A 12496-nucleotide genomic window follows, 5' to 3' on the forward strand; every position below is an offset into this window, starting at 1 on the left:
GGGAGTGTTCATGGCAGTAAAATCTACAGTTTTCCCCATCAAGTATTCGTGTTTATTTTAATGGATTAGTTTGGATCAGGTGGTTTTCAGCTGTGTTTGTGTATTTTCCACTAGATGGCAGAAACGCACTTCACCCTGGACACCACCCCCCTAAAAAGATCCAGGAAGGGGATGATGTTTGGGAACGTTTCGACCACACAAAACCATAGTCTGTCGGTATATATATATATATTTGCCCAACGGTATCCGGACCTCTTCGACGTCTGCTGGATGTAACAGCTGTACTCACATACGCGGACCACATCCTGTGTTTGGATTCTGCGTCGTCTGCAGAACAAGCATCGTAAACAATGAGCGGTGTCATCGGGATCACTGTTAGATAATCTGGGAATGAGAAAGGATCGCAGCAGTATTTCATTAGGAGCTACAGAAGGTATGCTGCTCTTTTCTTTTCCGTTGGAAAGTGTCAATCAATGTGATATGCAAGTCATTTTGTTCTGATTAGATAGACTAGAACAAATCAAACCATAATATTGTGACAATGCATGTTGCTTTTGCAAAGGAAAATATGTGACAGCTTGGCTCCATTTTCTTCTTCTCAGTCAAAGATGTCCAAAATTGAGCGTCTCAGCGCCCGAGTGGAGAAGCTGCTGTCCAAAGCTGTGCGGGAGGTTCTGGAGGTGGTGAAGGAGACGGTGTCAGAGTATCAGGAGAAAACTGCCAGAACCCAGAGAGAGAACCAGAGTCTGAAGAGGAGGCTGAAGGAGCTCCAGGAAAAGATTACTCTGGAGAGCAATGGTAAGACATAACTATTGACTTGTGTCCAGAAATACTGGGACTAATTGATTAAGATATTATTATTATTTAAATTGTCTCTTTGTGGCTCATTGCCTTTGTTTTCTTTCAGAAGTTGGTCCACAAAACTCAGCGACCACACAGCAGACCAAGGTTGAACAGAGAGAGAAAGCAGAGCTGGAACAGGACATCGAACTGGTCCCGTCAGATAAGGGCGCTGAATTAATTGGTCTCCGAGATTCATTTGAGGACAGTGACTGTGAAGCACCCATCGCATCATTGCCCACGACTTGTCTCTCCCCGAGCGCAACGATAGATCATTTAGGCGATAGCCTACACAGCACAAGAACTCTTAAAACTGAGAGATGCTCAGCCCCACTTTCAAATTCTCTAGACCCCATTATTGCAGTTAAAATCAGTGAAAATAATTCAGATTTACACTTTACATCAAATAACATGAAAGCAGAGCCTACATCAGATGAAGACGTCATGCATAGCACAAATTATTTTTATGACAATACTGCAACAAGCTCTACATCCTTAAGCAGACTAAACCTAGAGTCTCCTCGAGCCAATTCAGGAATATACAAGGAGTCGGGAATTGTCTTTAGTCTGGACAAAAATGGCCTAGAAGAGCCTCTAACCCAAAGTTACAATAATGCAAACAGTGCCGGTGCTGGAGAACAACAAACTAACACCAAAGCATGTGGTTCAGGGTCGAGAACTTTCCAGAAAAACGTCAGAAAACACTACTGCTGCTCGCTGTGTGGTCGCACCTTCAGGCACGCAGGCGACTACAAGAAACACAACAGGGTGCACACGGGGGAGAAGCCATACTGCTGCTTGGTGTGCGGGAAGCGCTTCAGTCAGTCGGGCTACCTCACAGTGCATCTGCGCTACCACACAGGAGAGAAGCCGTTCGGCTGCAGCCATTGTGGGAAAAGTTTTAGTCACTCGAGTAACATGAAGAAGCACCAGCAAACTCATCTGTGAGGATCCAGATTTCCTCTTTTCATATGGTGTTTTTGGTATTTAAGGCATGGACGCTGAGGAGGCTGCCCATTTATCTTTTTGGAGGGTATTTTTAATGTATTTCAGTTCTGCTATTCAGGCAGGAGACAGATTTGTTTTTATCTACAGTGGTTATTATGGTTGTCACTAATTTGCCTCATGGGGGGGTTTACCATCTGTATTGCATATTCTTCTGCCCATAGATACTTGGATTGTGTAAGAAAATTCCCCAAAATGTAACATGATTAAATGTGCCTTCTTTTATCAAATAGAAAACCTAATGTGGAACACATCTTATTTAGAGATTCGTGTTACTGTAGCCTGGATTATTTTTTCCAAATCAAATAAATGTATTGTGTAACCAGTGGCACCCCGTATGCTACACATGGTAAATTGTTCTATACTAATAACACTTACTTTTTTTTTTCGAGTTTGTATTCATTGTGAGTGTTGCTTTTTGAACAACCATATCAGCATGGGTGGTGTATAAATCATAGTCTCTGTCTATTTAATAGACAAAGACTATGACAATCTAACAATATCATAGAAAAAACAATGCAGGTCCATCTTGGGAGAAGAGAGCTGAACCAACCTCAAAAGGTAGTTTTTTGTGCCTGTCTAGGTGTCTGTTGTCTGTCTTTGATAAGGTTGCACACTTGTTCCTGCTCCTAGTTTTACAGTATTAGTTTAAACATTTAACTTGTTGAAATGTAGGCTACAGTACTGCAGCACTTCATTACATCACTACACAGAAGGAAGGATTTTCATAAGTTTCCAGTAACTCCTCTCTTTACCAACCACATGTGATGCAATCTCTTCAGCAGATGAGTTATTTCCTTATTCACTCATTTGCCAGACACTTTATCCAAAGGCAAACATAGGGTTAGCCTGAGGAGGTCCTGTCCAAGTACCCCTAACGGAGGTAGACCACAGCTAGGATTTAAACCCCAGTCTCCCACATATAGGACAGTGATCTTACCACTACACTATTCAGCTGCCACGCTGACTGAAGTTGATGGACAGACTGCAACAAGATAGTACAGTAGATTGAGGTAAGTGAAATTCTCAAAAATAAGCATTTTGAAGGTGATATTAAATATTAAATTTTATGTTGTGCTTATTAAGTATTTCTTTTTCAGAATTTCTGGAGACAAAGTCATAATGCAGAGTGTCAGGTGTGTGGCTGTTGGAGACCCTGATATAGGAAAGACTAACCTACTCTTTACCTACACCAAAAAAGTATATCCTAAGGAATTCATACCATCTATCTATGATACATACAGTACCCAGGTCAGTGTAGACAACCACACTGTCAACCTTGAGCTTATAGACAACTCTGGTAGTGAGGACTATGACAGATTACGCCCCTTCTGCTATAACAGAGTCAATGTTATCATCATCTGCTTTTCCATTGCAAACCCAACATCCTATGACAATGTGAAGAACAAGTGGCTTCCAGAGGCTAAGCAGCATTGCCCCAATGTGCCTATTCTCCTTGTGGGAACTAAGACTGATCTTCGTGATGATCGGCAGGTCCTGGAGAAACTGAAGGATCAGAATCAGGTCACAGTCACAAAGCAACAGGGAGAAATAATGGCAAAGGAAATAAAAGCTCTTAAATATCTGGAGTGTGCTGCAATCAAGCAGGATGGACTGGATGAGCTGTTTGATGAGGTGGTGAGTGTCTTTCTTAGGCATTCAGATAAAAAAACATGTGTACTGCATTAAGTTAAGGTTGCATGTATTTTGTTGTGATATAATTTAGTTCAGATTGAATTTAATGGGTTTTGTTTTAATATGTAAAGCAACAAATATAAAAATAAATAACTAAATGTTAATACATGCTGTCCGTCCAAAAGAAAAGAAAAAGACAATGAATATTTAGTGAAATATAAAGACAAAGTCAAAATAATTCATAAACACATTCAAAAAGGAGAGGAAGCGTTAACTTATCTGATCTCACCCCTTCTTCCTAAGGCATTAGCAGCTAATAAATAAGTCAGTTTACATGTACACTCACATGCAATATATACATATAAACACCTATACAATAAATAATTTTTTTTGCCTTAAACAATATTTGTGCTGTATGAAATTCTACTCAATATGTAAACTTGAGACATTTTGACTGAATGAATAATGTGTTGGTGTGATGCAGAAATCCAGCTATTTTGCTTTTCTTGTTGTTTATGTGTGTGAATATAAAGGTGTATGCAAATGCCAGATCGTGTATGCACTTCATTTGGGCATTTTTTTACTGTATAGACGTTTAATATTAAAAATAACGTTGTTTACACTGTTGTGGGTATTTTTAAAGGAACAATATGTAGCACTGACACTGAGCGATTCAATGCAGTCTGGATGGAGGTCCCCTGGAATTTGTGAGATATGCAGTGAGACTGCATCTCTTCAGTGAGATGCAGTCACTGAAGTATAAGAAGTAGAGCAGAGACAAGAACACACAGCCCTATAGAGATCCAGTACTGAGGAACAGGGGATTAGAGATATTTTCTTACTCTGACATATTAGTTTAGAACAAGAAGTCATGCATCCATGGGAAGAGTTGGAGAGGATGTTCAGGTGCCTCAGTTTTATCAAAAGAGAAAGCCTAAGGTGGAACACAGGTACAGTAAATCTAAAGATTTCTACTGTTGCTTCCTTGACGTTATTTTTTGTCTTGTTTAGAGATTTGTTTACTGTGTAACTGTATCCTAAAGTATCTTTTTAAAATCAAATAAATGTATTTAAAATATGTGGTAAATTGTTTGGGGACAGCCAAAAACAATATAATCAAGAAATAATAAAGGGTACATTTTGGAAGACAAGGGCTGAACCAACCTCAAACATTTTTTGTGCCTGTCTAGGTATGTGTTGTAGAACAATTAGCGGAGGTAGCACACATGTTCCTGCTCTTGTGCTCACCTAGTTGTACATGTACAATATTAGTTTTAGCATTTATCTTGTTGAATCAATGCATTATCTCTGAATTGGCAGCTACACACACGATCGGCAAGTATTCCTACAAGCTCCATTCTGTTTGCCTATTATTTAGTTCATATGCTTTTCTAGTTGTGCATATACAGTATAATGGTGTCTGCAAATACTGTGCACTGCAATACTTTAGTGAAAAAATTATCTTTTTTTTTGCATTATTGCTGATTATTTATTTAGGTTAATGTAAATGTGGGATGAATTAAGATTTATGTTATCTTATTTATGCAAGTATCTTTCTTTCTTTTAAAGAATTATTTATACTTAAACTTAAAATGCAAATAAACCACAGACTTCATATAGAGTCTATTAAATAGAGATACAATAAACTTAAACTTTTATTTTGAAGAATATTATACAGCGGATGTGAGTCAGTTCCTCTTCCGGGTTTTGTGGGTTATAGTATTGCGTTCTTATATGTGCTTTTTCATGTTGTTTCCAGTCTTTTAATTTTGTTTTTGACGAATTGGGCAGAGTCAAATCGAATAAAAAGTAAACGCCATACTGACACGATAACAGCATGGTGGGTTTGTTGGACCTCTGAGATGTTAAAAAGGAAAACGTACACTGAGTTAGCTAATGTAGCTAACGTTAACTACCCACGCTATCGTAACAACTAACGTAAACGCTGAAACTCAGTCGCCAACATCTTCACCAGTGTGCAGGTACTGTATTTTAAAACGTGTGGTTTAACTCATTAACCTGTGTGAACTTAAACACGTACTGTTCACTGGATATGTAATTTGGGAACCATTTCAACGCTATTTTTTAAATAATCTGATGATATTATGACTTCAAATGCAGCTCAGATTGTGTGCCTAACAACCCAAACATTTCTTATTAATTATAGTCTAATGACAGATGTATACGTACTGTTAATTTTCAAGAGACTTCTGCATTGACTAGCTGAATGGTCAGTCCACAACCTTTCTTCTTCTTTCTCATCCCAAGTATTGTGTGATTTCAGGATGTCTAAACTTGAACGTTTGAATACTCGTGTAGCAAAGCTACTGACTGAAGCAGTGCATGAGGTCCTGGACATGGTGAAGGAGACCGTGTCAGAGTACCAGGAGAAAACGGCTAGAACATTGAGAGAGAACGAAAGTTTGAAGAGACGACTGCAGGAGCTCCAGGACAAGATGACAAGAGAGAGCACAAGTGGGTACAAGTGTGATTACCTTGGGGTATCTAACAAATGAACAACAACAATTGCACAAAGTTGACATGTAATTATAAAAAAATTCATTTACATTTTTATTTATGGATTTTTAAAAGAAAAGTAAACTTGCATCTTACTTTTGCAGCTGATCTCCTGGCAAATCGTCTGCTTCTTGAAGAAAAAGAAGGCACAGACAATCATGAGATGGCAGACACCACTTTCACAGAGCAAATCCCAATAAGCATTCACAAACCTGACCGTGATGTGAAGCAGGAATCCAAACAGCAGGAGAAGAACAATACTGAATCACAGCCTGAATGCGAGCCATCACTAACATCAACAGAACATTACAAAGCACAACCTGAGGAGCTGATCCATATTAATGAGGAGGAAATGACTCTCCAAACATCACACAGCACAAACTTGAATGCTACTACCATCGCATCCAATAATACATGCCCTTTTCAATCTGGCACCTCATCAGGAGTAAACCTGACTGTTATTAAGAGAGAACTAGAGTCAACAGACTGTGCAACACCAGAACCACCATCTCTACAAGAACATTACAGTGAATGTGTGGATTTAAGCTGCAACTCTTCTCATAACGACACTGCTGAAACCCTCAGACAACAAGGTGCCACTGAAACTTATGGACTTGTCCTGGCCCATGCAAACTCAATCCCACAGAGGAGGCATGGGATTGCAAAAACCAACAGAGTTTCTTTTGATTTGAGGAAAATCAGGAGGGAGCATTTCAGGGGGAATGACTCCCACATGTGTGTTGTGTGTGGAAAGACGTTCAGCAGGGTCGGGAACTTAAGAATCCACCAGCGCTGTCATACAGGAGAGAAGCCATATGGCTGCATACAGTGTGGGAGGTGTTTCAGTCAGGCAGGAGACCTAAAAAAACACAAGAGGGTCCACACAGGTGAGAAACCATATTACTGCAGCCAGTGTGGGAAGAGCTTCAGTCGAGGGGAGAATCTCAAACGACACAAAAAGATCCACATTGGTGAGACTTTACAGTTGCAGCGAGCATGGATGGAGCAGCAGTAACAATTTCCATTCAAGACTCTGTAACTCTCGGCACATTTAGTTTGTGCCGTATCTGTGAATGATAATTTTGGACTGTTCCCTTAGTTTGAAAAATAGCTAAAGGATTTTGAAATATTAGGATGCACAATACATAAAAAGGTTTGAGTCTCATTTCTTTTTAGGTGCTCTTATGGTTTACAGCCAGTTGTATGCAGTTGTTTAAGTGCAGAAATCAGTCTTTCTAAAAGACCATTTTAACAGCAGACATTTGGTTTGTCCTAGCATAAAAAGCACACATGTACATTTTATTTAAGTGAATTGGTTTCTGTATCAGTATTTCTGGATTCTGTGCAGACTCTTCTGCTCCACCTATCTGCCTGCTCAGCCTGAGTAGAGATCTAATCAACCATAGTAGATAAAGATAAGTAAGAGTGTACAAGAATTTTAACATAGGCAAGATTGCAGAATTGCAAAAAGTCTTAGAAATGCATAAATTTATATTTAAATGTATAACATCATGTGTAATGTATTAAATAGGAAAAAGAAGCAGTAATACTTTGGCATATGTTTATCTTGTTCACAAAAATTTGTATTGATTTTGGACTAAACAGATGGAAATCTTGCAATTTAAAACATCCAATGTGACAATGTGTTACATACTGTAACACCTGTTTGTGGTTATATGCACATTTTACATTATTTTAAATATGTGACTGGTAGATTGACTATTGATACTTTTTAAAAACCTCAATAGCACAATTCTCTATTAAATTGCCTTGCTATATGCCAGGTGTATTTATTATAGATCTATTTTAAAATATAAATTGAGTTTGCACATCAAAAGCAATAAATGAGTAGATTACACCTAGAAATGACTCAGTGAGTTTTAAACAAACTCGCAATAGACTTTTTAACATCACTATAAGGCTTGCGCTGTCTCATGGCTTCATTAAAAACAATCACCATACACTCCCTGCGAATTAATTCTGTTTTTACTTCATTTGGGTTGACTCGTACAGCTAAATTATTTAAGAAAACATGCAAACATTACATGTTTTTAGTGGAGATTGCACAGAGGAACCAACACACAGCCAAAAACTGCATGTCATCAGCATTTTACTAAAATAGCTGTTCACGCTGTTGCATTTGACAAACCACAGGCCACTGAGTAAGTAGCATTTCAAACAGTAAAGCTTGAGGAGACACCAGTCACGTATATGATGGAGTAACCTTGAAGGGGCAGAGATCAGCTGCTGGACTCTGTTGATCACTGCCAGCTACGCATCTTTGGTCCACTGTGCACTTATCCTTTCAAGTACCCAAGAAGAAATGCACGCAACAGTGCACATAGCAGCATTACTATACGGCCAGTATATAGGATTTATGTTTACTATGTTACAGTGCATCAAATGTCAATGTTTATGTTTGACATTGTACATTGTTTTAAAATAAAGATGTAAAAGGCTGTTATAGTAATATTTGTCCCCAGGATGCCAGTTTACATAACTTTATTTACAAGGTGAGCACAATATAAAGAGCTGACCCGTTTCAAGACACAACCAACAGATAACCTGTAAATGCATGACCTGTGTGTGTGTGTTGACTTTAGACCTTACTGGTGGAAATTTTCAACAAATGTACGGTAATTAGTTAATCCGATCAACAAAACCAACATATACAGATATTAACATGGGCGCCTCTGGGGCCCCAGTGTCTGCCATGTTGTGTAACTTTATATCCAGCTGAGCTCAGTCACCTTGAACAGCTGCAGCCATTGGTCAAATGTCAATGAACCCAGTGGCGACTTCTAAAAAGCATTTGCAGAAGAAACCCAGTTCATTTTAAACACTTTATGTATTCTGACAGTTGGAGACAGTAACTAGTGCTGGTGCATTGCTTGTTTGTGCAGCTGCAGTCATTTGTGGACACTGTGTTGACTAGTCGCTGCTGTTGACGTGGAGCTGCCCTCACCTTTAGCTACCAGGAAGTGATTTGCACACATCCTCGGAGGAAACCGAAACGTATTGACACACTTCAGAAAGGTGAGCAAACAAGAACCATGTGGCTGGGAGAAGTAGTTTGGCCTCTAAGTGAATAAATGTCGAGCAGACATTAAAAATATAAAGCGAAATTCAGGAGCGTCGCTCTTTATGGTCGTAAAGAGGCACAGACAGATGTTACCACCTTAAATGAGAGCGAGGTCTTTCATGGCGCTTTGTTTGGCAAGTGTCCAGAAAAATATGAACTATTAAAAGACTTCTTTATAACTCACAGCTGTAGAAAAGAAACTTTGCTGTTTTAAAAACGTAAAACTCGGGTGTTTGGACTATTTCCGCGTAGCAACACGGAAAAAGAGCTGTGGCACTAAGCAAACAAGCACTGAGGCATAGTCCCAGTGTTTAACATTAAGTCCTCTTAATAAACAGAGAAGCGGGGTATCTTAATCATAAATATTAATTTATTATATTATATTATATTATATTATATTATATTATATATTACGTTTGATGTCTGTGCCAGGTTGTGTTTTGAGCAACCTGTGATGCTGAAATGAAGATTGATGAAAAAGCTGTTAACACCTATTTTGAATCTTGCAACTCACGTGTGGACAAAGAAGGATACCTGTACAAGAAGGTAAGACCCTTAAATGAAACCATGTTTAAATTAAAGCCTCTTGTTTACTGATTTCATCATTGTTTCCCTTCTGTTTATTTTATTGTTTACTTTTGAACTGTCTTTACATCATTACCTGCAGAGAATCTAAAGCGATATTAACGTGTAGGAAATGTGCTGTTTAACAAAGGTTAGATTAATTGATATGTTTTTACCCTTTGATTAATCACCAAAAGTAAACTATTGTTTAAAAAAGAAACATCCAACACTTACATTACATAACATATTTGAAGCCTTATCATAATAATAATAATTATCTTTAAAATAATGATAATACGTTTGATTTATGCAGCACCTTTCAAAATAAACTGCTGAACTAAAGGTTATTTCAATTCAGGGAAATAAAAGTGCTTAGAATGAAATAGAATAAAATACTTGGATCATCTGAAGCTGTTAAGCCACGCAGCTTTCAAAATAATACCACATTTTGAATTTCACTTTTCGGTGCTTGCATGAGTAGATTACTGAAACTGTCTGTAACATTTACCCTCCCAGCTTGCACCAGAGAATTTGTGTAACAGACTGGCCAAATAAACCAGTTGTGATCGAGTTAGTAAACCACAGTTGTCACACAGGGTGAAATAAAGACTTCCTATCAGAAGCGCTGGTGTGCTCTGAAGGGGAACCTCCTCTTCTACAAGGATCGTCCGTCTGACCGAGACGTGATAGGAGCGATTGTCCTGGAGGGCTGCACCGTCCAGCTGTGCGAGTCCGAGGAGCAGTTCGCTTTCTCGCTGGTGTGGAGTGAGCCGGGGCTGCGGACATACAAGTTTGCTGCTGAGGACCAGGCCAGTCAGGAGAGCTGGATCAAAGCCCTGCTGTCAGCCAATCACAACTACCTGGCCCTGCTAGTGATGGACATGGAGAAAATGTACAGAGGTGAGAGAGACGAAAAGTTTGAGTGGCTTCATCACTGCAGGCGAGAGAAAGGAGTCATTGTTCTGCAGAGCAGCACTGCGTCATTGTCTCCTGCTCAGACACCGTGTACATAATGGTACATGGCATGCAGATATTCTGATTTATCAGTCAGTATGTGCAGTGTTATAAAACTTTATCAGAGAATGGTTCATTCAAGTCTGGAGTAGGTGTGAGGTCTGTAGTTTACAGGGTTAGTCATATATCATCTACTGTTATATGTTTATTGTGACATGCAGTAATTATCTTACTTATTTGGCTTTTGTGGGTTGTTTTTTGTTTAATATACCACTTTACTTTCTCTATCCCTTCTGCCAGGTTTCCACGTCAGTTTAACATGTTGTGTTATGAGACATGTGACATGAGACAAGCCTTGTTTAGTTGACGTAAATGCTGAGCAAATAACTTTACAATTACATTAATTAAGGGTAATTTCTATCCTCCTGTTTTGCAACCATGCTAGTAAACAAAATATTTTTTGTAAAACACAAAATTTTAACTTAACTAAAAATTTAATTTGACCAGATTTAATAGTAGTTGATTGTAGGATTGTTGGTTTGATTCTTGTTCTTCCCATCATCTTGAGCCAGCACATGTGCCAAAGAAATGCAGGTTTAGTCTGTTAATTTTAACTGTTTTATTACGTTTCTCTTTTCTTCTTTATTTTCTCTTTCCTCAGAGACAGTAAGTGCACTCTCCAGTGAACAGGCCAACTCTTTCACCATGCCAAATTTCAACACAGCAGAAGCGGGACATCCATCATCCTATCACTGCACACAAATGTCGACACTGTATTCATACCCAGGGTTATCTGTGGGAGTAGGAACCGGCCTGAGCTCCAATCTAATGCTTCAACCTCCGGCCATTTCATCCAAAACAGCCAGTAAAAGATCACCCAAACTCTGGCCTAAGAGGAATGCAAATGCGATGCCTGTTACCGCTTCTCCTCCACTCATGAGGGAATGGTCGGGTGTCTGCTTAGGCACCAAAGAGGACTTTGGTAAACTACATGAAGATTTTGGAAAAGAAGTGAAGGAGCTGATTGCTGACTGGTCAAGACGAGGACAAGGTGGTGCAATTGTTCAGGAAGAAAACTTAATCGATTTTGGCTAATAATTGTGAAGTAGTGTTTAAACCTTAACGTCAGTAACCATGGTTGCAATTCTAAGCTATTATGTAAATATCTATTTTATGTAAATATAGAATAATTAGATATTAGAGCTGTTATTGTTGAGCTATATTTGGTACATTTGTATATAGACCTAAATGTTTTTCAGGTGTATTTTCTACTTAAATACAACCAATAAAGGATTTATGTTCTGCTCAATTGACCTTTGTTTGTTATTACAGGAAAGTAAATTCTTCATTACAACTAGTAATTATTATAATCTAGCTAGTGCTGATACCTGTGATTCTATGCTGATACTTAATGATGGGCTATGGCCATTGCAGAATGCATTGTCATTCGGACAAATAATTGTTTGTTCTGTGAGCCATCAAAAAGTTTTTATCATCATAAGTATAATAAGTAATCAGTAATCAAGTGCACTTGATGGTTTAATGTGTCCACTATGCCTATATACTAGAGAATTAAAGCTTTAAACCACTGTCACTGTGAAGCAGTTCAGTGACTGTGGGTAAAAAAAGGATTGGGTGATGGGCACAAAGCAGGCCAAGAAGGGTGAAGTCTGTCAAATTTTAGAAGAGTCAAAATGGCTGAGAAAGAGAGCGGCGGGGGCTGGAAGCAGCTATTTCAGTCTGTACAGCTGTCTTGTTTTTATGGTCTTTCACAGAGCATGGTCTCTTTCTCCTTCTCTCTCTCTCTCTCTTTCTTTTCACCTTTGAGCCCATACTCGAAGTGGCTGTTCTGCAGCTCGCAGCCTTCTTCACAACTCACTGCTCACTTGCTCACTTCTC

General features: G+C 38.8%; 4 protein-coding genes across 4 annotated transcripts; all 4 read left to right on the forward strand.

The window, feature by feature from the left end:
• Window positions 1–164: 164 nt before the first annotated feature.
• Window positions 165–2422, forward strand: LOC113156012 (zinc finger protein 2 homolog). The gene is made up of 3 exons (XM_026350808.1): window positions 165–433; window positions 603–798; window positions 908–2422. The coding sequence occupies exons 2-3, from the start codon at window positions 609–611 to the stop codon at window positions 1786–1788; spliced, it is 1071 nt and encodes a 356-aa protein (XP_026206593.1). The 5' UTR covers window positions 165–433; window positions 603–608; the 3' UTR covers window positions 1789–2422.
• A 178-nt stretch (window positions 2423–2600) lies between these two features.
• On the forward strand, window positions 2601–4192 carry LOC113155941 (rho-related GTP-binding protein RhoG-like). Its single transcript, XM_026350694.1, has 2 exons — window positions 2601–2858; window positions 2946–4192. Exon 2 carries the CDS (start codon window positions 2968–2970, stop codon window positions 3532–3534), a length of 567 nt encoding a protein of 188 aa, XP_026206479.1. The 5' UTR covers window positions 2601–2858; window positions 2946–2967; the 3' UTR covers window positions 3535–4192.
• A 984-nt stretch (window positions 4193–5176) lies between these two features.
• LOC113155858 (zinc finger protein 235-like) lies at window positions 5177–8443 on the forward strand. The gene is made up of 3 exons (XM_026350576.1): window positions 5177–5462; window positions 5765–5955; window positions 6102–8443. The coding sequence occupies exons 2-3, from the start codon at window positions 5766–5768 to the stop codon at window positions 7010–7012; spliced, it is 1101 nt and encodes a 366-aa protein (XP_026206361.1). The 5' UTR covers window positions 5177–5462; window position 5765; the 3' UTR covers window positions 7013–8443.
• Window positions 8444–8894: 451 nt separating this feature from the next.
• Window positions 8895–11906, forward strand: LOC113155847 (sesquipedalian-1-like). The gene is made up of 4 exons (XM_026350561.2): window positions 8895–9033; window positions 9512–9625; window positions 10240–10543; window positions 11259–11906. The coding sequence occupies exons 2-4, from the start codon at window positions 9542–9544 to the stop codon at window positions 11690–11692; spliced, it is 822 nt and encodes a 273-aa protein (XP_026206346.1). The 5' UTR covers window positions 8895–9033; window positions 9512–9541; the 3' UTR covers window positions 11693–11906.
• Window positions 11907–12496: the final 590 nt, after the last annotated feature.

The sequence above is a fragment of the Anabas testudineus genome, chromosome 19 (assembly GCF_900324465.2).
Source record: "Anabas testudineus chromosome 19, fAnaTes1.2, whole genome shotgun sequence".
NCBI classification, from domain to species: domain Eukaryota; kingdom Metazoa; phylum Chordata; class Actinopteri; order Anabantiformes; family Anabantidae; genus Anabas; species Anabas testudineus.

What these genes read in the sequence shown, in the direction of transcription:
- LOC113156012 (XM_026350808.1), top strand. Translation starts at nt 609, where the DNA reads ATGTCCAAAATTGAGCGTCTCAGCGCCCGAGTGGAGAAGCTGCTGTCC. An exon ending in GATTACTCTGGAGAGCAATG is followed by an intron (nt 799 to 907) that starts GTAAGACATAAC and finishes GTTTTCTTTCAG; the next exon opens with AAGTTGGTCCACAAAACTCA.
- LOC113155941 (XM_026350694.1), top strand. Translation starts at nt 2,968, where the DNA reads ATGCAGAGTGTCAGGTGTGTGGCTGTTGGAGACCCTGATATAGGAAAG.
- LOC113155858 (XM_026350576.1), top strand. Translation starts at nt 5,766, where the DNA reads ATGTCTAAACTTGAACGTTTGAATACTCGTGTAGCAAAGCTACTGACT. An exon ending in GATGACAAGAGAGAGCACAA is followed by an intron (nt 5,956 to 6,101) that starts GTGGGTACAAGT and finishes TTACTTTTGCAG; the next exon opens with CTGATCTCCTGGCAAATCGT.
- LOC113155847 (XM_026350561.2), top strand. Translation starts at nt 9,542, where the DNA reads ATGAAGATTGATGAAAAAGCTGTTAACACCTATTTTGAATCTTGCAAC. An exon ending in AAGGATACCTGTACAAGAAG is followed by an intron (nt 9,626 to 10,239) that starts GTAAGACCCTTA and finishes GTTGTCACACAG; the next exon opens with GGTGAAATAAAGACTTCCTA. An exon ending in CATGGAGAAAATGTACAGAG is followed by an intron (nt 10,544 to 11,258) that starts GTGAGAGAGACG and finishes CTCTTTCCTCAG; the next exon opens with AGACAGTAAGTGCACTCTCC.